General features: G+C 38.8%; 1 protein-coding gene across 3 annotated transcripts in view; it reads right to left on the bottom strand.

The window, feature by feature from the left end:
• The window catches only part of atrnl1a (attractin-like 1a), a 319852-nt gene that overhangs the window by 225580 nt on the left and 72459 nt on the right, over positions 1-21813 (bottom strand). For 2 of the 3 annotated variants that reach the window (XM_067610631.1, XM_067610633.1), the window contains 8 exons: positions 20038-20122; positions 17885-18096; positions 15266-15384; positions 14686-14802; positions 13052-13184; positions 7305-7492; positions 3934-4147; positions 3329-3520 (listed from right to left, as the gene is read on the bottom strand). In XM_067610631.1, coding sequence (XP_067466732.1) covers positions 3329-3520; positions 3934-4147; positions 7305-7492; positions 13052-13184; positions 14686-14802; positions 15266-15384; positions 17885-18096; positions 20038-20122 — 1260 coding nt within the window. The remainder of the gene's footprint in view (positions 1-3328; positions 3521-3933; positions 4148-7304; positions 7493-13051; positions 13185-14685; positions 14803-15265; positions 15385-17884; positions 18097-20037; positions 20123-21813) is intronic. The other variant, XM_067610634.1, reaches the window with a different exon arrangement.

Below are 21813 nucleotides of genomic sequence, written 5' to 3'. Positions count from 1 at the left end.
TTTACGCAATCTGGCAGCTGTAGTAATTATGATCCGTGGAAGTTCAGATGATTATATAGTATAATGTGATTTAATAAGATGATTTTGTCTTATTATGGGTAGGTGGGTTGTGTGAATGGCCAGATAGTAAGATGGCAAAAAGTGGACCTTGCTGCAGGAGACCACTGTTCGCTTCCCATTTCCAACTGCAGGTGTCATGTATCCAACCGCAAGTCGGGACACTTTTTTAAAAAACCTTTAACGTTGTGGTGTTTACTGTTGCCGTGTTGATGAAGGCTGCGTAACTTTAAGGAAGTATAAACCGTATTTCAAGTGATCATTTTAACCCAAACCATGATCTTTTCCTAACCCTAATCAAGTGTTTTTTGTGCTAAACCTAACCAGACCTTAACCACAGTGTTGTCATGCCATAAAACATCATTATCACTTAACAGTGATTTGTAACGGTCCTATGGGTCATTCTGGAGGTCCTCTGGTCATTCATACTATGGCCACTAGATTCACAGTTAAAAAGACTCCTTATTTATGTAGCCCCTCAGTTCAGCCTCTGAATCAAACAGGCTGTTTTAGCTCTTGTCTCTTTAAGGCCCGCCTACTGATGAGCCCACTTTATTCTGATTGGTTAGCTGCCAGCTCCGCAGGCTATGTAAACAAACAGCAGTAGTCGGATTTCACATCTTTTTCTCCCAAATCTGATCTGAAATATGAGAGCGGACAACGTGACAACAAAGGGGCAGCCATTTGTGGGCATGTGCGAACAATCTGACGTCAGTTCGATGCGTAAGTAGAAGTAACTTTGCAAACAAGGCTTTCAGAGCAGACCGAAGCCCTGGCTTTTGACTTGAAGGTGGCATTTTTACATATATTCACCTCATGTTTTGGAACTTTAACCATGTTTAACATAGACATTTGACATTATAATAGTATATAAATGACAAACATGATACGTCCCCTTTAAGTGACTCCATGTTCCTTTCCTAGTAGACAAATCTGAAGCATCTTTAAGACAAATGACTGCTGACAGCACAGACATACGGTTTAAACAGCGACACTAATCAGTAGCTGCAAATTCAGGGAGGCCACAGCGAGGTCTGACAACTTTGTCACATTTCTGTTGAGCTTTCGTAGTTCAGAACCCCATTGTCTCTCTCATCTGTCACTTTCCTGCGCCACACACCTCTGTACTCGAACAGAACCACATGGAGAAGCGGTGGCGAAACTGAAAAACCTTCACCTTCCCCAGGGAGGTGTTAATAAGAGAGGAATGTAAAGAGACGGCAACAAGGACTTCATATTGAGTTAGTCGTGTGTCATTGTAGATGATCGATTTTCTGCCATGCAGCTAGAGGAGAGGTGGCACTACCTCGGTGCTGGAGTGTGTGTTTGTTTCAGTTGTGTGTGAGAAAGAGGCAGAGACCTGACTGCTGATAAGAAAGGGATCAATATGAGTCTATAATGACTCCCGTGTTCACACACAGAACTCTATTCACATCACTAAAAGCTATGAGTACTACTCCACCTCATTTTTCCATCCATCTGTGCTCGTAGCCACACGAAGGAGATTGTCAAAAGGATACGGACGGGTGACGAATTAAAAGAAAAACCTTAATAAATGAGTGGAGAGACATAATGACTTCCACACAGGTGCACTGCATGGTACAATTAAGCCATTAACATCCAATTACGCTCTGTGGCATGTATACAAATGCCGAGCAGGCCCAGTGGATTCCGATTTCGTATCAAGACGGCAAGAGGAAGAGATCAAATCAGTAAAAAGGTTCGGAAATCGTGGTCGTCAGCGCACGTTTGATGACCATGATGCTCGTGCATTAGTGCGATATGTAAGGAAAAACAGAAGAGCCGCTCTTCTTCAGGTGACTGAGAACGTCAACGCAGGACGTGATCAGACTGTGAGCGAGAACAGTCCATCGACGATTACATAGAGGGAGATATTATAGTAGGGCTGCAGTGCATAAACCCCTCATTACAAAGATGAACGCACATTTGAGAGTTCAATGGTGCAAAAACCATAGGCGCTGGTCTACAGAGATGTGGTCAGGTGAGCCATCCTTCACTATATTCTCGACATGTGAGCGAGTGCCTGCGTGGCATTCACCAAGAAAACGGTACAGGTCTGAATGCTTGACCCTACAGTGAGGGGATCTGGTGGCTCTGTTATGCTGTGGGGGGCATTTTGTTGGCATGGTTTGCGTCCACTTGTCCCCTTAGAGGGAAGCATCACTGCAAATCAATACAAAGTTGTTGTGAATGATCACCTTTATCCTATGATGAAACATTTCTATCCTGATGGGAGTGGTCTCTTCCAGGATGACAATGCCCCAATACAATTCATAGGACATGAAGGCTCACTGAATGGTTTGATGAGTATGAAAATGATGTGAATCATATGCTATGGCCTTTACAGTCACCAGATCTCAACCCAATTGAACACCTCTGGGAGATTTTGGACCAACGTGTTAGACAGCGCTCTCCAACACCATCATCATCCCTCCAGTAGAGTCCAGAGACTTGTAGAATCAATGCCAAGGTGCACTGAATCTGTTCTGGCAGCACATGGTGGCCCAACACCTTACTAAGACACTTTATATTGGTTTTTCCTTTAATTTGTCACCTGTCTACACAGATATAACCTCTACACGTTTCACCCTACAGAAGCTGTATACAGTCCTGACACAAACATAATCTCACTTCCTGAAATTACATCAATTCATTTAGTAGAACAATTTTTGACGAGAAATGTCTTTGTTTAGTTTGATTATGGGCAAACAGTACTGCAGCAAATACTTTCTAGACTTTCAGTAGCAAAGTTAGTTGATTTGCCTGACCTTTACATCTTAAAAGGTAAAAGGCAAGTTACCTCTGACAACTGATGATATAGTGTGTCTGACCCGTCAGCTACTGTACAAGCCTGGTGACAAATCAAAATTTCATGGATGCAATCAAATCCAAAAGTCGTGTGGTCATGTATCTTTCTAAACTGCCGACCAGTTCAAGTAAAGAAAAAAGTACTAAAGTCCTTCTCCTCAGTAAAAATAGAAATACAAAGATGGAAAAAATACTCAGATTACTACAAATAATTGTCCTGCATTCACAGAAGTCAGAGTGTACAGGTGCATCATTTTATATAAACCTATTTCATGTTTTGCATGTGAAATTATAATCCAGAAAGTAACTCATCAATACCTTACAATTATACTAAAACAAAGTAAAAAGACACATTCAAACGGACCTAAATCCCAACTCCTGAACACAGTCTGACATATATAACTTCCATCCAATCCCCCAGTTTCATTTCTCTCTCTCTCACCAGTGCAGTCCTGTGTCTGCCACTCCAGACACTGGCCGTAGGGGAAGGAGATGATGTATGCAGAGGAGTCGACGCATCGCTGCGTACTTCCACACCACATGCACTCCATGGCCTGGCTGGTGCAGTTGGCGCAGCTGGTGCGCAGAGCACAGGGCGTCCTGCAGGGACGAACGCTCTGACTCTGCGGGCTCCCTGAGCAACGGGACAAACGAGGAGAGGGTCAGAGGCAAAGGCAAGAAAAATGATGTGTGATAATAAAAATCATTTCTGTAGAATTACGTTTAAAGATAGTTATATCATGAGATAGAAGTTCAGAGTTTCCCCTCACACTAAAGTGAGTTTATGAGTTAAATTTTTCAAGTTAATGCTGTGATATAGCTGATATTTTCTCATTTAGTTAGCTGCATCATACAGAAAAGGATGTATTTAATACAATTTCCACTTTTTCCCTCTTTCCATCCTTTCAGTTTGTCCATATTAACAGCATAGAAAATGTTCATGTATTTAAGAAATTTGAATAATCAAATTACTGCTATTCTTGTTATGCTCTAAAATATTTCTTCAACTACATTGTCCCTTTTCTTCGTCCACTTCTTCTTTCTCACCGGCAGGTTTTTCACAGATCAGGCCGTCTGTGGTAGCGGTGCAGGGGTTTGCTTTAAGTCCGGCCACCTGCGCTCGCTCCAGGTAGGCGCAGAAGCCCGAGTCGCTGGGCTCTCCAGGTAACCAGCGCAGACTGGTGTTGGTGAACGGCGACGCATCCTCCCAGCCCCAGTACGACACGTTGATCTTCCTCAGGCCAACCCACGGAGATAAGGTCTGCGGGCGTAAAGAGAGACGGAGGATGATTTAAATTCTGTTCGTTTGTTGTTTTATCAGTCTGGAACTGATATGAAAGGAAAGCTTGGACAGGATTTATTCATACTATTTTCATTCCTAAGAATAAACTGAAAACCAAAGTTCAGTGCACCTAAGAAGCAACCACTTTCTAAACCGAATGTGGTTTAGTTGATACAAACAACTCCAGGATATGCTTCTAGTATCAAAATTAAAAAATGAGAAAACACAAAATAGCTAGATCAGCAAGATATTAAAAAGGGTAATCAAGTATTTTTTAGCTGCAAATGGTATTTCTATAACCAATATTTTTGCATTTGTGATTATATTCATATTGTTCTTTTGTATTCACAGAAATGCCAATTCATTTCTGACAACAAAAACAAGAAAAATGAGCCCTAATTATTTAGAAATGTGTCCCGCACATACAGCGATGGGAACAATAACACAAAGTGTGTGAGCTGTGTCCACACATTGAAACATCAGAAGGCTATTAACAAAGTTTAGCCAGAACATAATGTTGTGTTTTACATGAAACTGGATCCTAAATCAAACTTTCTCCAAATTACCGTAATAGTTGTAAAAGCAGAAACTCTTTAGATTCACAGCAACAAGAAACATTATTAAGAGTCTACACACCTCGTAGATGATTGAAGTGCAGTTCAGAGAACATTTTTAGCTTATTTGATAATAGGATAATTTCAAGTAATAATCAGTTTCAAAAGGGCCGATAAAGATTATAAAAGGCTGTTACAGTTTTACCTGTTAGGTATCAAAAATATTCACCCGCAGCTGTGATCTATTACAGGAAAACATGAAAAGGCTTAAACTTTGAGGTTCAAGCATCACTGAAAGCTTGTGAAACTACTAAGAAAACATTATATTAAATGTGTATTTATATCTGTGTGTGTCTGTCAAAGGCTGCAAATATGCACAAATGCACTTCTACTAAGCATCTCTTCAGGATGGAGGAGATATAATTGCATTTTTGCAAGGAGAGTAAATTCAGGCTTCAGGATATCAGGCTTCTCAAGAGCGGAATGACAATCGCAAAGATTAGGAACCATCATCATCTAAAAGCATCAAAAGGTAGTTTAAAAACAGGCGCATCTCAACTAGACAGAAAGAGAAGCACACATTCTTTCAATTACCGGTGTTCAAATATCTGCTCAAGTTTCTCCTGACGCTGCACATTCATCATAAAGTTTGTCTGTGTGTGTGGTCAAACATGTCAGAGTCTCGAATGGCGTTTCAACCATAAACATCACAAGTGGATATTTCAGTCTATGTGTGTGTGTGTGTGTGGGGTGATTGATCTGCTCAACTAGTGTTTGACAAATAGCTCATTGAAAAGCAAAGAATCACACATAAACTGTGTTAAAACATTCACAGCTGTTTCTCAGACGTCTTGGTTTACTATGATGTGATGATGAAGCTGATTTTTGTGCTTCATGGACGGCAAATAATAATTATGACCAATTTTTTTTTACCTGCTGATATCAAACCTACGTGTCGTGCTGCCAAAAATATTTTTTAACACGTCAGAACTTTGAAATTCTAATTACCTAAAGTTGCATAATAAAATCTCAACATTAATTAAACCGTCTTCTCGTCTTCATTGTGATTTTTCACATCACACCAGTTGTCGTTGCCATATGCAAATACAGCAGAACACACTTCTTTGATTAGTTGCTGATATACACTCATGTATAAATAACTCAATATTTATGATCTTGATTTCACACATTCTGTGGCATCCAATAATAAATAATGTTATATTTATGATCTTAAGGTGACATAATGTCTGGCTTCTTATAATAAATCACACTGTTGTTGTAGCAGCAGTGTTTCTCTAGGTGTATTATGTCATAATGAACTCTGGGAAGTTGCACATCAGTTGTCAATATTAATCAGCCTGGTGTTCGTTCTCTACAGGAAATATAAAGGCAGCTGAAAGCTCAGATATTCAGATGCAGCTATTTAATTGGAATATATCTATCTATCTATCTATATATGGCTTATACATATAAATGACAAATGCTGTAAAAAATATTGCATTTGTTTCATTCTTTACTTTGAGTTATGCCCAGCCTGATAAGATACAGGCATTTTTTAACACTGATGCAGTATTCACAAGCCATATACTGTACATCAAAAGAGTTATTGGTCATCATCCACTTCCTATTAACACGTATGATTAGAGATAAGTGACACAGTGCCCATAAAAATGAGCTGAAGCTTTGGCTTCGGCAGTGTGAGTTAAATCAAAGTTAAACTCATTTGAGTATGAAATCCCCTCTTTGTGTTTCCACTGACTGTTTCCTTGCTGAGCTGCAGAGGATGGATGGATGGATAGTAACACATTTCATACTAAACTTTTAAAAATAGCCTCTTGCTTTGTCTTAATCAGGCTGCTGCTGAGGCTTCATTAAGAAACTAATGGATTTTGTCTATAATTGGACGTGACCTCGGGATCACTTCATGGCCAGTATGAACAGGAAGACTGATTACAGCGATCGATAACTATTTGAACCCACATGTGAGTATTAAAAATCTTGAACTTGAAACTCTATCCTTTTAAATAAAACACAAGATGCTTTCAGCTTTGTACCACCACTTGATTTGTCACATAAGCAAGCCAAATTTAGGTATTATTAGTGTGTATACAACAATGCAATATACAATGTTTTCACCTTAATGGCTTACTCAGTTTTTTGTTGAAATTTACTGTAGTTTAATTTTCAAGACCGACACTTTTAGATGTCCTGCAGTTGCTAATTATCCCAACTTTTGAAACTATAGCAGAAACCAAACTAGCTTGTTGTTGTTAAGCCTATCCACTGCACTTTTCCCACATGTGAACAGCTTGAAGTAACCACAGGAATTCAGTACTGGTGATATGAGCTGTGTAGGAAGGGTTTCTAATATCATTCACACTGTATGCCTTCATACTACTTTAGGTTCATATTCAGGAGGATCTTAATACACATTTGAAGTTTGGATTCTGCATCATAAATGCCACAAGAATTTCAAAAGACAGAGATGCCAGAGTGGATAATAAGTAGGCTACCTCACACCAACAGTGGAGAAGTCTTGTCATATTTCTTTTATTTATGAATTTGTTTATTACACCACCCACCTTGTCTTGCAGCTGGTATTTCTGTAGCTCCTCCAGAACAAAGTTGACCTGTTTGTCTGTGAGCAAAGAAGCAATATTTCCTCCCAGGTTCTTGCAGTAGTGCTGGGCGTTATCGTAGCTCTCTCTGCTGGAGTTGATCCTCAGGCAGGCCTCGCCGACATGATGCCAGCCCTCTCCACACAGCTGGCCTGCACACAAAGGGCACACAAACAATCCCTTTTACACCTTCATTACTCATCTTAGCAGGCATTCTGGGTCGACAGACAGCATAAAATCACAAATAAGACTTCAGTATAAGTTTTAGTTTGGCTAGCAACTTTCATAATGCTCATAAGAGACCAGGAAACATTGTTATTCTTGGATATATTTGGGTAAAAATGTCAAGTCTGACTGATAGCATATTGAAATACTGTTTAGCATTAAGCTAAATTCTGAATGACAACACACAAGCACAATTAGCAGGATAACTAGCAGACACAACATTAGTGACGTTAATATTTAGCTTGAAATGTTGTTAACACACCTACAGTTTTAATACAAACTACACATTAGCATGGTAACTTGCTAGCGAATTTAGAAACAATGTTGTGTAATGTGTACTGTGTTATCATGTTAGCATACCTAAAGTTTATTTACATCACAAGTTAATATTAGCTTGGAATTTTAAGCATGTGAACATTTCACTCGTATCATTTTCTCATGTTAAGATGCATAGTTAGCATAGTAACATGCTAAGATTTAACATTTGTAATGCTTATAAAGTTTCAAATTTAATTTGCCATTTCAATTGTAAATGCTGTTAAAGTGAAATGACTGAGACAATGTTGGACAAACAAGCACAGTACCATAAAGTACCATAAATTTAACAAGATGTCATTTTATTCTAACTTTAGGTTGCTTCTTTAATGTCTGGCCAGAGACAACAGATAAAATTAAGCTAACCGTGGCTCATTCACAGTACATTTTTTCTGTTGGTTAATCAGCATTGTCCCTGTCAAATACATTTAAACAATAACTAAAAGAAGCACATTCACACATTCAGCAGAGGATAAAAAAGTGTTACTTGGTCGAGGTGAAGGCTTGTGTCATCAGCAGGTGCAGGCATAATTCAGAAAACTAATCCATAAAAGGCAAAACTGGGAAAGCATTTAGTTGTCAAAACAAGCTAGGAGGATAATCTGGCAGACATGCTAGTCAAGGGCTGGTACTGAGACTGATGAGGAGCAGGTGTGTGGGTCAGGTGGAGAGTCAGGTGGGAAAACTCACAGAGGACGACTAGTGGACAAGAGGGAACGACACTGGAATTTAGAGTTGATATGACGGCTTGGACAATCAACGGTGCTTCTCAAATCAACAGACGATGGAATTACTTTAAGAGAGATATTTCTGGTTTAATTGGTTAATATAATTTATCATATTGGATGTTGGATTGTTGATTTATGCTATTATTTTAGATCAAAGCAAAGCGTTCTTGCTTTGTACTCACCTGAATCATAAAGGTTACAACAAGAATTTAGAAATATGTTGCACATGGGATGAAGAATAGTGAATATATCCGTGGTGTGAACTTTAACAAAGGCTGAGTACGACAGGCAGACCAACTCATCCATAAAAACGCACACATGCACTCATTGTTCTTATCAGAGTCACTTGGTAGCGTCTTGAGGGAGACTATAATAGTAGAGAGACCGTTCAATTAGCCAGAATGAAAGGGAAGAAAAAGTCATTCTCCTCCACTGAGCACCGCTGTTTATTTTGGACTCCAGGACTGATTACATTCACAGGCCCATAATGGCTTCCATCGCCAACCTTTTCATGCTACAGAAAAGAAAATACCTGCCTTCCTTTATTTTTTTCCCCAGGCAACAGAAATGGGCAATAATCGAATGGAATGAGATGAGAAAGACAGATGAAGGGGGGGGGGGAATGGAGGAATACAAAAATAAATAGATAGGTTAGGTTACGGTCTTTGTGTAAAAGCAGAGATAAACATGTCAAGCCATTTAGAATAATTAGTCATAACATGGTGTCTAAAGAAAAGGCCACAGCTGCCATGGACATGGAGCTCGTTTCCAGTAGTTCATCTCAGCCACACTGTTTCTTCACATAAAATATGGAAGTTTTGTTTCTTGTCTTGTCATGCTAATGGACTCGGAAACATGTACACAAAGACATACTAATATCATTTCCAGTGGTAGTGACCCATTGAAAGGATCCATCTTAAATAGCGTCCTCATATCTCTTGTTCACCATTATGGACTCAAAGACTGGAGAAGAGACAGGATCATTTTGAACTGCACCACCAGCAGCATGCTGTCACTGGCCACCATAACTCACAGTGATGTGGGAAAGTTTAGAAATTTTTAACAGTATGCAAATGTCATTTGATATAGGGTGGATGACATAAAGTAGCTTGAAACACAATGAAGTAAAAAAAAAAAAACGATTTTTGCATTCTCTGGGTTCCCAATTATCTATGATATAACTCAAACAAGCTCCAGAGACTTGACTAAGAAAAACAATTCACAGACAAGGCAACATGAATCTGATAAATCTTGCCAGCCTGTGTGTGTATATCAATGTATTACACAGTTTTAATGAGACATATTGCAAACTTAAATATAATGCCAAGCAAGGTTGTACTACTATGGTGCCACTGCCACTACTGTAAGAGTAAAACTGTCATATTTTTCACATATTTTTAGAGTTTACAGTGTTTGCGATGTTTAGTTGATATTCAGTCACAACTAGGTGGCAGTATTCAGGCAGCTGGTAGTTCAGGGTTAAGAAGAGGTAGAGGAAGAGAGAGATGGGGATCAGACTCCACTAAAGTTATGAGGAAAACCCAGTGTTGGACTGTTTTATTGCTACTCACGCACCCACGTCGCTTACACTTCTATGTTTTGCACCAGTATGGCAGCAAAGTCAGAAACTAACTGGCCAGTCGGAGTAGAGTATGCAAGTTATGTGCTCAATGGTTAACAGAAATCTCAAAAATGTAAAATGTTAGATTGATGTTTGTCTCTTTGTTTCAACCCATACTGATGGAAGATACACCAATGTAGAATCTGTTAAAGTCATACAGTCTGCAGGACTCATTGCAGCATTTAAGAGCAACCCTACAAAACACAAAAGTACAAGTGGGACAACCTAAAACCCCCTGTAGATTCATAATTGGGCTAAATTTGGTCAACAATTTTTTTAGGTAGTAATTAGCGGTTGGGTTAATATACTGTATTCTAACTTTGATCTTTGTTGTTGTCTGTATATACAGTACATGATGAATAATGTCGTTCACTGTTCCCCAGAGCCCAAGATGATGTCCTCAAATGTCTGGTTGTGTCCAAAGATATTCAGTTTACTGTCAGAGAGGACTACAGAAACCAGAAAATATTCACATTTAAGAAGCTGGAATCAGAGAATTTGGAAGTTTTTTCTTAAAGAATGAGTGAAAATGATTATAAAAATAGTTGGCAATTAAGTTGGCAACTAATTGATTAATCGAGTTGCCCATTTACCTTTCTGGTTTCTTCATGTGCTGCTGTAATGATAAATTTCCCTCCTGGGATCAATACAGTTAATTCAGTTTGAAAAGTTATACTTTCAACATATAGTTATTATTACCGAAACATCTAAGAAGTTTAGCCCAGTCTTTGGAACTGAAAATCAAAAAAACTAAAACTTCTACCTCACCTGCCTCACCTCAGCTCAACAACAGAGTCGATTCAGAGTTAAAAAAACCAAACAGGATCTGAGTCTACGGGGCCTTGATGTGGACAAGAGAAAAAGGGCAAACACAGTAACAACCTCTTCTTAGAGCTATTGCAAACTTGCCAGTTCTAAGCAGCTAGCTAGCATGCCTCCAGCACAACACTACATACTGTAGCATTGAACAGGATCAGCTGTGGATTCAAATAGCAAGGGTATTTCCTTCGCCCTTAGTCATGCTAGCGCCAGAGTCAAACCGAGAGCAGCTCTAGCTAAAGGCCCCCACAGCGTGGAGTGGAGCATGGAGGACTTTGTAGGACTCGTTTGTTAGTCAGCCACAGATCCATATTCAGAACATCCAGTAAACATTTCTAATTGGCCTACTTCCTTTTTGCAACTGTGTGGAGAGCGTATTTCTAAAAGTGTGTGTTTCAGAATGTATGCTAATCCTGTCTGTGTGCGTGCCTGCATGGATGTATGAGGGTGTTTATTTGTGAAGACCACTAAGGAAATGCAGCCTGTTAGTGTTGGAACATGCAAATACTCCCAATGTGTGTGTGTGTGTAAACATATTACAGCATTCCTTCAACAGTTTTCAATTTGATCAAATTATGTTTAATACAGAAGATGGTGAAGCAGGGAAACACAGCGCTGCCAGACTCTTAATAATGTATCAATTATCTGCATCCACTCCGATGTCAAACTGATCCACACTGCTTTTGCGAAACCAGCGTTCATGTATGTGTGCATTTGTATGTCTTTTATGCAAGACTTTGTTTTATGCATATGTCGATCCTCAAGGTGTTTTAATTTAGCTGCAAAACACCTCAACCTGCCCGAGGAAGCGGATTAGAAACCAATTCACCAGTGCCAAGTTGTAAAAAAAAAAAAAAAGTTTCCTCAGTAGTTCTGTTAAGATTTTCTTAGGAAATGAGCTGCATGCATTTTGTTTGAGTCGTGTCCTCCAGAAATATCCTTATATAAATACTGTCTTATCTGTGAACATAATTCAAGTTTGTAATGAATTCCTTAAAGTCAGCTGACCAGATTTTACCTGCAACAAATATGAAGGAAAACACTTTCTAAGATTCTTGCAATTGAGATTTGAGTTATTTAGTTTAATTGACATATGAGCATTATGATAAAACCTGTTCATTGCTTCTGACTGACATTAAACACTTTGCATTGTGTGTTTTCTCGTGGAATATTATTTACAGTAACAACACAGGTTTCTCCACTTTGACTTCTATTTTAACAAAACACAAACAATAATTACGGTTTGGATTGTAATCAAGATTTGATTAACTGGGGGAAAAAAATCTGACACAATTATTTGTTGCATTGGAAAGTTTGCAACAAGCTATTTAAATTAAAAATATACTTTACCTTTGTTTTCACTTTTGAATTAACACTATAGATAATATAGTCAGACTATGGAACTGTGTAGAGAATCAGTGAGTTTCATATTATCTTAACTGATGAATCATAATGGCCCAAAAATTCAAAAGTAAGACAGAGATTGAAGAAAAAATAACAACAAAGGTTTCCTCTGAATACAACGCTTAGGTAAGGATTGTCATTATTTCAGGTGATCAGGTCAAATTTGGTGATAAAAAGGAATAAGTTCTAACATGATATTTCTTCTATCAGGGCCTTGTGTGCCATCCCAGAAGCAGACTATGCCTGTAAATTGAGGTGCCAAAATCTAATTGTCGTTGTCGAGGCCACAAGTCTGTTAAAGTGGGCTGTTATTGGGCTGGTATTGTGTAGTCTGGTCCTAGTATTAAAATGGCAACGGTCAACTACTGCATTTTTTTTCTGTGTACTGGTATTTCAAACACCAATCCTTCTCTTGTCCAGCAGTTGTTCCCACTTTTGCTCATCACCTGACCTTCATACATGCTTCCAGTTCATTTATCTCTCCAGTCTATACTGTATATACCTGCCTTTCAGCCATACTACTCCACCAGATCATCTATTCTACCATGTCTGTGCTTGTTCTCATGTGAACGAACGTGTGTGTGTGTGTGTTTCCTCACCAGGCAGTGCTTGACACTCCTGCTGTTGCGTCTCCCACTGACAGTTGACATTGAGGGAGCAGCTCCTGCAGTTGGCCAGTCTGAAACACTCCTGCTCCTCCCTGCGTTTACACCTGGACGAGTCCCTCACCGACTTCAAGCACACACAAAGAGAAAATAATACCAGTCCAGTTAAACATAATCATCTGAGTTCTTCTTCTACAGTAAATGCAATAAACTTGGAGAAATCAATGCGATGTGCAACAAAAGCTGGAGATGAATGAAAGCGTAACGGTTGAGCGAATCAAACAGCCGAACACAACATGCAGAGTGAAAATCTATATGACGAACACATTATGCTGACATGGACTTTTTTATTGAAGTTGTGTTTATTCTTTATGCTTTGTGGATTTCACTCACGCTACAGCAAGACAAATGTTCAATTTTATAAATTTATTCAAAGCCTAAGAGGAAACGTGAGAAACTCGCTGGTTCTTATCAGCAGAAGGAATCAGACAGGAAATTACTAAAACAAAGTCTTTTTCTTTTGATTAGTAAGGTTGTTAACAAAATGAACTCACTATAATGTGTGGGTAATGTGTCAATAATACAGTATGCCAGTCATTAACAGAACTGGTCTCATGATGTATATATTATAAGAAAAGGAGCTTCAGTGCTTCCTTTTCTTTTCTAATCTCATTAGGCCTAAAATACACAAACAGATCAGTTGTGAGAGGATAAAAAAGGTACATCTTCACATAGAAACCCTTAAATGTAATCTAGAAGAATTCTAATGACCTCTATGGTTTTAAAAGCTAAACTGACTTAATACATATTATAAGTTTGACCTTGAATGTTTGTTTTTGTGTGTACGATTGTATTATTTTGTGCTTTTTCCTTTGGTTCCTGATCTATTTGTTCCTTTATTTTCTCCGACTGTTTCTTTGTGAAGAGAAGGATATTAAAAAAAAAATATGATTGCAATACAATTTGGGGAGACGATAAGCAATGGTCTAAGGAACAAATCACTGGTTTTTAATGTGGATTGGGATCAATTTCTCATCATATATCGACATTAAAAGCATTTTTGAACAATTTAAAATTTTAGCCATTTTCTCAGGAACTACTGCACTTACTTTAATGAACAGAAAAACCTTGCACATGTTGCAAATGACTCAAATTTAAATAAAAATATTTTTAAATAATTCAAATCATATATTTTAACAAATTGAGAGGTGAACACTCTCAGAAGGCTTTGTAGTTTTATAAAGAAATATTCATTTGAATACTTGATAATAGATCATTGGCTGCCCAGGACAAAGATCTTTTGTCATGTCTTGATGATTTTCTGATGATCTATTTTCCTTATCATTGATGTGTTGTGTTTGATTATTGAAGAATACATTTTTACATCACTTAATCACGGCTCAGGCAGGCTCTCCTTACACTGTGGTTTTCTTTTTCCAATTCTATTTTCAATTGAGGTCAAGAAAAGGTGGTAACAAGAGGAGACAGGACCTAATTTTTTTTGAATTTCGATTCAGATTCACCCCAATTTCCATATAACCTACCGGACTGCTCTAAAGTCTGACCTCTGCCTGATGTGAGTTGACCTGCAGCCTAACAAGAAGTGTCAAGTGTCAAATAATACACACATGTCCCCTCCTTCTGGCTCCGTGCTTCCACAAGCTCAGCTGATGTTCAGACAACATGGATGGAGGGGGAGACAGAGACAGAGCGCCGCCATGCTGCTGGGCTAGCTCCAGAGTCAGCTACACACACACACACACACACACACACATATACACACACACAGATTTATATTCATTCAAAGATTCATATTGAAACCCAGCCAAGCAAACAGACAGACAAAAGCAACATGCAGACACACATACAAACAAAGAAAGACAGAGAAAGCGGGGTCGGGAGTAAAAACAGAGAAAGAGACAGAGAGAGAACACAATGAGCAAAAGAAGAACAAAAACTCACTAAGCAACAGTTTTTAATATAAATCACACATACCTTAATCAAATCTTAAATATTTTATCTTTTGAGTTTTGAATTTTTCATCTGCTTGAAATAAGATACTGATACTGCAGCTCACAAAAGATCTTTACCTGCAGATCTACATATTGCAGCATATCGTGAACATCAGAGACTCTAAAGAGCTGCTTATGGGTTTTTTTTTGGTTTTTTTTTGATAACTTGTTTTATCGCTGACAGGCGAAGACTCACCACCGTGCAGTTACTGGAGGTGGAGATACACTTTCGGTCCTCGCACCACTGACAGCCCCGAGTGTTGGCGGTGCAGCTCGCGCAGTCTGAGAACCTGAAACACTGCTCATCTGTACTGTCTGGAGGAGGGAGAAACACACATGAACACACATACAAAGAAAACTTTAATGATAAGGTTTGCAATTTTTTATATTTTTCTTATTGTCAACAATAACCCGTAGACCTCCGTTGTTGTCCAAAAATGACAAAAAACACGTCAGTGAGCCACACTGTTGCACTGGACGTTCCTTCAAGAGTTTGGTCACGTTGGTTTGTTTAGAAATGGCTCCAAAGACTAATAACATCATGTTTAGAGTCTCCGGAGAGTAGTTCTGTGTAAGGCAGGCACCACTGAGCATGTGCAGGAACGCATTTCTGTCTATAAAGTTCTTTGCTAGCTTGTTCTGCTACATATCACAACATCTTGACTTTGTACTGAAGTTCTTCAAGAAAGCGAAGAGATTGTGATACGTAACACAGCAACATCTGCCTTACATAGAACTACTCTCCAGAGACTGAAAACGTGATCACTACTATTAGACTTTGAGGCCGTTTCTAGACAACAACTGTGACCATAATCATTGTGGTGAAGGAACACATCACCCAGTGCAATGGTGTGGCTCATTAACATGTTTTTACGGCACAAATTAAGAAGATATATCAGGCTTTGGATACACATATGGTACTTGTGAGTAGATCAACTTATTGTTTTATTGTCAACAAATCTCTGCACATGAGTATTTCCAGCCTTATCCTTTAACACATCTGAGTACAGTTTTGCTGTAGTCTGTATGTGATATATTAATATAATAATACAAAGTAATGACAGCAAGATAGGAAGAAAAACATGTTAAGTGAGTGCATGGAGCATGTCCGTGAATGTTACAGTTTTATTAATATTAATTTGCAACTCCTTCAGTAATGTTTAAGTATAGACCGATTACATACGAGGGTTGTTTTACTTGATAACAACACTCTGAGGACAGTGTTAGCCACTGGAATAATAATGAGTTTCTGACAAGGAAATTAATGTAATTTGATTTTCTGTCATATATATATATAGTATCAGTAGCAGATGTTAAGTTGTTAGTGAATACTGCGTGTGATCCCTTTCACTTGTCCACATTTAATGCTTGTCAGTTTGCAGATGTCATCGTAAACTCTCTTTGACAAGTAAATGTCTACCTTTCAGGAAAGTTTAGCTCTTCCTGCTGTTTTTGAAAATATTTATTCATCCGCTGGGATTTCACCTCTAACAAGCCACGAATCATAATCGGCTGTTGGTTTCAAACAGGTGACTTCTAAACTAATCTAATGAGTGTTTCATTTTCCAGATTAGCAAAGGTGAGAAAAAGTCGGTTTGAATCAGTCTGAAAATCATGAGCAGCGTTGGAATGCTCATCGGGCTCTTTTTTTTTTTCAAAATATCTGGTATAATGTCAGGAAAACGAGTCATGTGGCGGCCATATGTGAGCAAGTAATGCTTCATGAAGTGTAAACTAACTATGTTTGGTTGTAATTTACAGGTATATATACATGCAGAGAGAACATTCTTGTTATGCAGCTTTATTTCACTCTGGCTATTTATACATGCTATCCTGTCTTTTGTAGAATAAACATACGTGTGAGATTACAGCACAGGATCAACACTGATCTGGGATGTTAATCCATCAAATCCTTCATGCTTCTAATACCACTAAAGGACCACATCTGTATTACTGTAAACATTTAGAAACTCCTTATCCTCAAATACTCTATATTTTACAGTTTTGACCACCATTTATTAACCATTTTCATACAGTTATGAGCATATTTTTCTACTGTTCCAGTCAGCCATTGGTTTCCATGTATTTAGCATGAAAATCAACTAACAGAGTCTTGACAAATACTTCAGTTGTGCCTCCGTAAATGATACATTTTAACCCTTTAATATCTCATAGTCATAATGTAACTGAAAAAATGCAGCCTTGGTGTTCACAACGATTAGTTACACAACCCGAGAAAGTTTCAAGTACGCGCTAATTGAATTCTATATTGCACATAAATGAATGTAAATGAATGGATGCTTAGAACAGTACATAAAAAAAGTATTTGTAGTCAAACATGTAAAACCGTTGTTCCCGTCGAGGCATTCAATCCATCTGTACTCTTGTTCTGCTTAAAACTGACAGTATAAGCACTATCATGATTACTTTCTTTTTAAACCTGCAGTGAGCGGCCTGAAGCTGAAAATCTGGAAAAGCTACTGCGTCTACATCTGGCAGAGACACACACAGAGGAGGAGGAGGAGGAGGGAGAGTGTGGACCGATCCTAATTACTTTAAAATGAGGTAATTGTTGGAGGATTGACCTCCTGTTCCCATAATTATGGTATGCAAACAAACTTCAGAAGCCAGATCCTTTGGAATAATTATTATTCTTATGAAAAAATTGGCCTTCTGGGACCGACACTTTTGCGTGATTGTGCTGTGCATTTCAAGGAAAATATGTTGACATGTCAGTGAAAATATTTAGGACAGGAGAAAGAAAGTAAGCAGAAGACATAGTGAATGACTCAGTGAAGGACTCGGTGTAACATACCAGGCGATGGAGGGCAGAAAGGAGCAGGGAAAGTTTGGTCGGGTGGTTTTGGCAGCCAGGGGACACATCCACTTTTCACCCAGTGGCAGCGGAGGCCTGGCCCAGAAGCAGCACACAGATCTGGGTCAGAGAAGGCCTTGCAGGACGGAGGAGTGTAGGCCAGCACATCGTTCAGAAGGAGACCCGAAAAGCCTCCAAAGACGTACATGGAGCTGAAGAAGATATAGAAAGCATTAAATAGAATCACAGAGGCAGCAGAGACCTGTGGATGGATGAGACACAGCAAAAGTTAGATATTTACTAGACTTATAGATACAAGAAGTGCCTGCAGATATCCAGCCAGATGAAGAAGTGTTAAGAAAGCAGGATAACCTTTCAAATATAAACCTGAACTTTGCTTGGGAAAAAAAAAAACGAGGGTTTGAAGCTGGCCTTTGGAAGTTCAAAGCTGACATTTCTGTGCTCAAAGCTGACTTTTTCGTGGGTAAATGGTGTTAAAGGGTCAAACCATTATTTCTCAGTTCAGCCATAAGTCACTCCGTATCGTGATGGAACTCTTGCAGCAAACTTTTAAAAATTGAGTAAGTGTTGTCATTATCATTTTGATAAATTCTGTCTATCATCTGTTACTATACAATGGCTGTGAGAAATAAACAACTATGAATGAACATAGGATGTAAATTCTATTCATATACATGCATGCTGTAATCTAATAACATAACGCCGACACAAATTCTCTATTTAAAGAGTTAAATAAACATTAATATTTATATTGATCACTGGTAAGTAGCAGTGGTATAAGCAGGATAATCCACTCTGGCCTGTGCAGTTATGAATAATAAACACCCTGAGAAAAATACTATATAAATCATTTGGAGAGCGGGAGGGAATCTGCTGTATTCAGTTGTGAGTTCCCTGTTAAGTACATTCATCTATTCATATATTTATCTTTAATTTACGCTATTTTGGTGGGAATAACCAACACAAGATTTGGACACATAAATATTATAAATATTAACTGACTCCTTTTCAAAATACTTGTGTTACAAAATATGAGAACAAAGCAAAATCACATGCATACAAAACCAATAACAGTCAGTGGAATAAAAACATTTCTCATCAAGTTTATTTTGTCTATTACAGCTGCTGATAATAATAGTGATAGCAGATCATGACTGTTCCTAACAAAGGAAAACTGAGCCAGATAAGCTATTTTTGGTGAAAATAATCCTCTTCCCGTTTGATCACTAACTGTTGGTGCAAAACATCCTCTACTCTTGATGCTGCTGCTGCTACCAAATGTGTTGCAATCAAACTCCATTGTAGCATCGCTATGTGACATCAGGTCATCTATAGTTGGTCACTTTTTCATAAGGTTAAGAAAAAAAAACAATTATTGCAATAGAACATTGGTTTGGGAATCCGCGGTGCATCAACAACAGCTGTTTTCTTCCCTTTTTTTATTATAAGGCAGTGTGAATGGCCTATGTCCAAGGCACAGATACAGCAATTCAAAATCCACATTCAGATTTTCTCCAAAACTACAGCTGAAGGTCTTCTGGAGGTGGTATATAGTGGTATATAGAGGTACATATTACGCATATACACTGTAACTATATTTAGAAGGTGTAAAGAAAGTTCCTGAGAGAGTGAAGAAGCAGAAACATCCACATATAGACAGAAGGTGAGGTGGAAGAAGGAAAAGTTTCTAAGCAAAGAGCATCAGAGAAGCCGGCAGACGGGGGGAAGTGACAAGAGAAGTGTAAACTGAAACCAAATATAACATTGAGATAAAGACATCAATCCATAAACTATCTACACAACAAAACCATATCCCGGTTTGTTGTGAAGGGAAATGTAGAGGAAAAAAGGGAGACTCAGAAAACTTAGAGGACACTGCAGGAAGACATCAAGAAAATGTAAAAATGCATCATGCATAGCTAGGTTTTATTTACATAAATGTATGTGAGCAGAAAGGTAGCTCAGTGTCAGTGTTGGAGTAGTACACTGCTGAAGTGTCCTTAAGCAAGACTATAAATCTCTGGCAGATTCAGGCGTGCTGCTGTACCCGGATATTCTATGAAGAGGGAGAGGTTTTTCACAAAGATGGATTCTGGCCATGATGAAGTGTAGTGTGGAGAGGATGAACTCACCCGTTGCTAACCACGGCAGAGTGTCCAAAGCGGTTGACGTCTCGGTGCAGCCCTGGTCTAGGAAGGACAGTCCACTTATCACAAGCTGAGGACAAACACACATAAATACACAATCCCTTGAGACAACATTGTTGCTTTCTATGATTGTGTAAGTGTTTGTGCAAGAAATAAATTAAAAAAAAAAAAAACAGAAGAGAGGATTAGATGCAGCCTCTCTCTCTCAGTAAGTGATAATAACTCCAAGGTTTTCCAATATAAGACAATAACAGATAAGGCAGAGATGAGTCCATGATGTGTCTATTGAGTCCTATTCTATTGTACAAAAATGTCACAGCATTTCATCCAATCTAACAGCCTCCACTCTGCTGGTTTCAGGCTTTCCACAAGATGTTGGAACCTGGCTGCAGAGGATTTGCTCCCATTCAGCCACAAGAGCCTTAATGATTTCCGAAACTGATGTGAGGAGATAATCGACATTCCAGTTAATCCGAAAGGTGTTGGACAGGGTTGAGATTATGGCTCTGTGCAGGCCAGTCAACTTCTTCCACAACAAATTGGGGAAACCTTTTTTTTTTTTTTTTTTTTGGACCTGGTGTTGTGCATGAGTGCACTGTCATATTGAAACAGGAAAGTGCTTTTACCCAAACTGTTGCCACAAAGTTCAGACGATAGTCTAAAATATATATTTTTTTTTCCCCAGACCAAAAGTATACAAATATGGTTATTATAAAGTTATAAATCAGAATAAAGTGATGAGAGACATCATTCCATCATTTTGGAATAAGCAGTACCCATGTTATTGAATGTGAGAAAAAAAACAGACGACGGTGACCCACGGTTCAACCTCTTCCCCTTATTTCATCACGGAGAATAAGAACTCGTTATCCTAACCTTTTCACATCAAATTTTGGTGATATGGAGAAGATAGGGAAGATAATCTGGGAGATGACTTCATAAAACACTTCATACCGCCAAATATCATCATAAAGTACCTCTCTCTCTCTCTCTCTCTCTCTCTCTGTCTCTCTCAAGCTATCATTGGAGCTATCAGCTCTGTGTATTTTACTATTTAGATTTTACAGCTCTCTGATGTTTTAATGACCCCTACGTGCTCCCATTATATTAATATGGAAATGACTCTGCGTATTGGTGTGTGTATGTGTGAGTTTGGGTATGCGTTAGTGTAAATGTGCCATTTAACCAGATGAGCCTTCCCCGAATGTAAGCGGAGAGCGAGTAGAGTTTGGGACGCCAGGTTGCTAACGACCTCGTTAAGCGTTGTGCTAATTGGGAGCGCTTGTTTAAGAGCGAGGGGGTGCGGCAGAGGACACGGTGAGAGGATGGGGGTGGGGGGTCGTTCTAATCAGCACCTAGAACAATGAGCTCATCACCAGCAGGGGTTAAAGGTCAGTCATATTAACAAGCCAACAAAAGTGACGCTGATACGATGGAGCAGAGCTGAAACCTGGTGAGATTGTAGACAAGTAGGGTTTCACTTAATCTCAGGCTGCCTGTACGAATCCAGGCTCCTTTGGTAGGACATTTGCCCCAACCCTAAGCTTAAAAAAGAAATGACATTATAATCAGGTTTATTAGGTTGGAGATGTAATGTAGCCCAGTAGCCTCACACTGGAAGATTACTACGCAAGATTGAAGTCAATAATCAGTGCCGATGCATGAAGCGATGTGCCCTTTATTTTTAGTGACGCTCGTTGCACACTGGTGATGACATACAGAGAGAAAAGGAAGCTGTGAACTGATGCACGTCAACCTGCG

This window comes from Thunnus thynnus, chromosome 14 (assembly GCF_963924715.1).
Source record: "Thunnus thynnus chromosome 14, fThuThy2.1, whole genome shotgun sequence".
Classification (NCBI taxonomy): Eukaryota; Metazoa; Chordata; class Actinopteri; order Scombriformes; family Scombridae; genus Thunnus; species Thunnus thynnus.
Note: the sequence above shows the minus strand (reverse complement) of the source record. Positions and strands in the feature narration are given on the sequence as shown.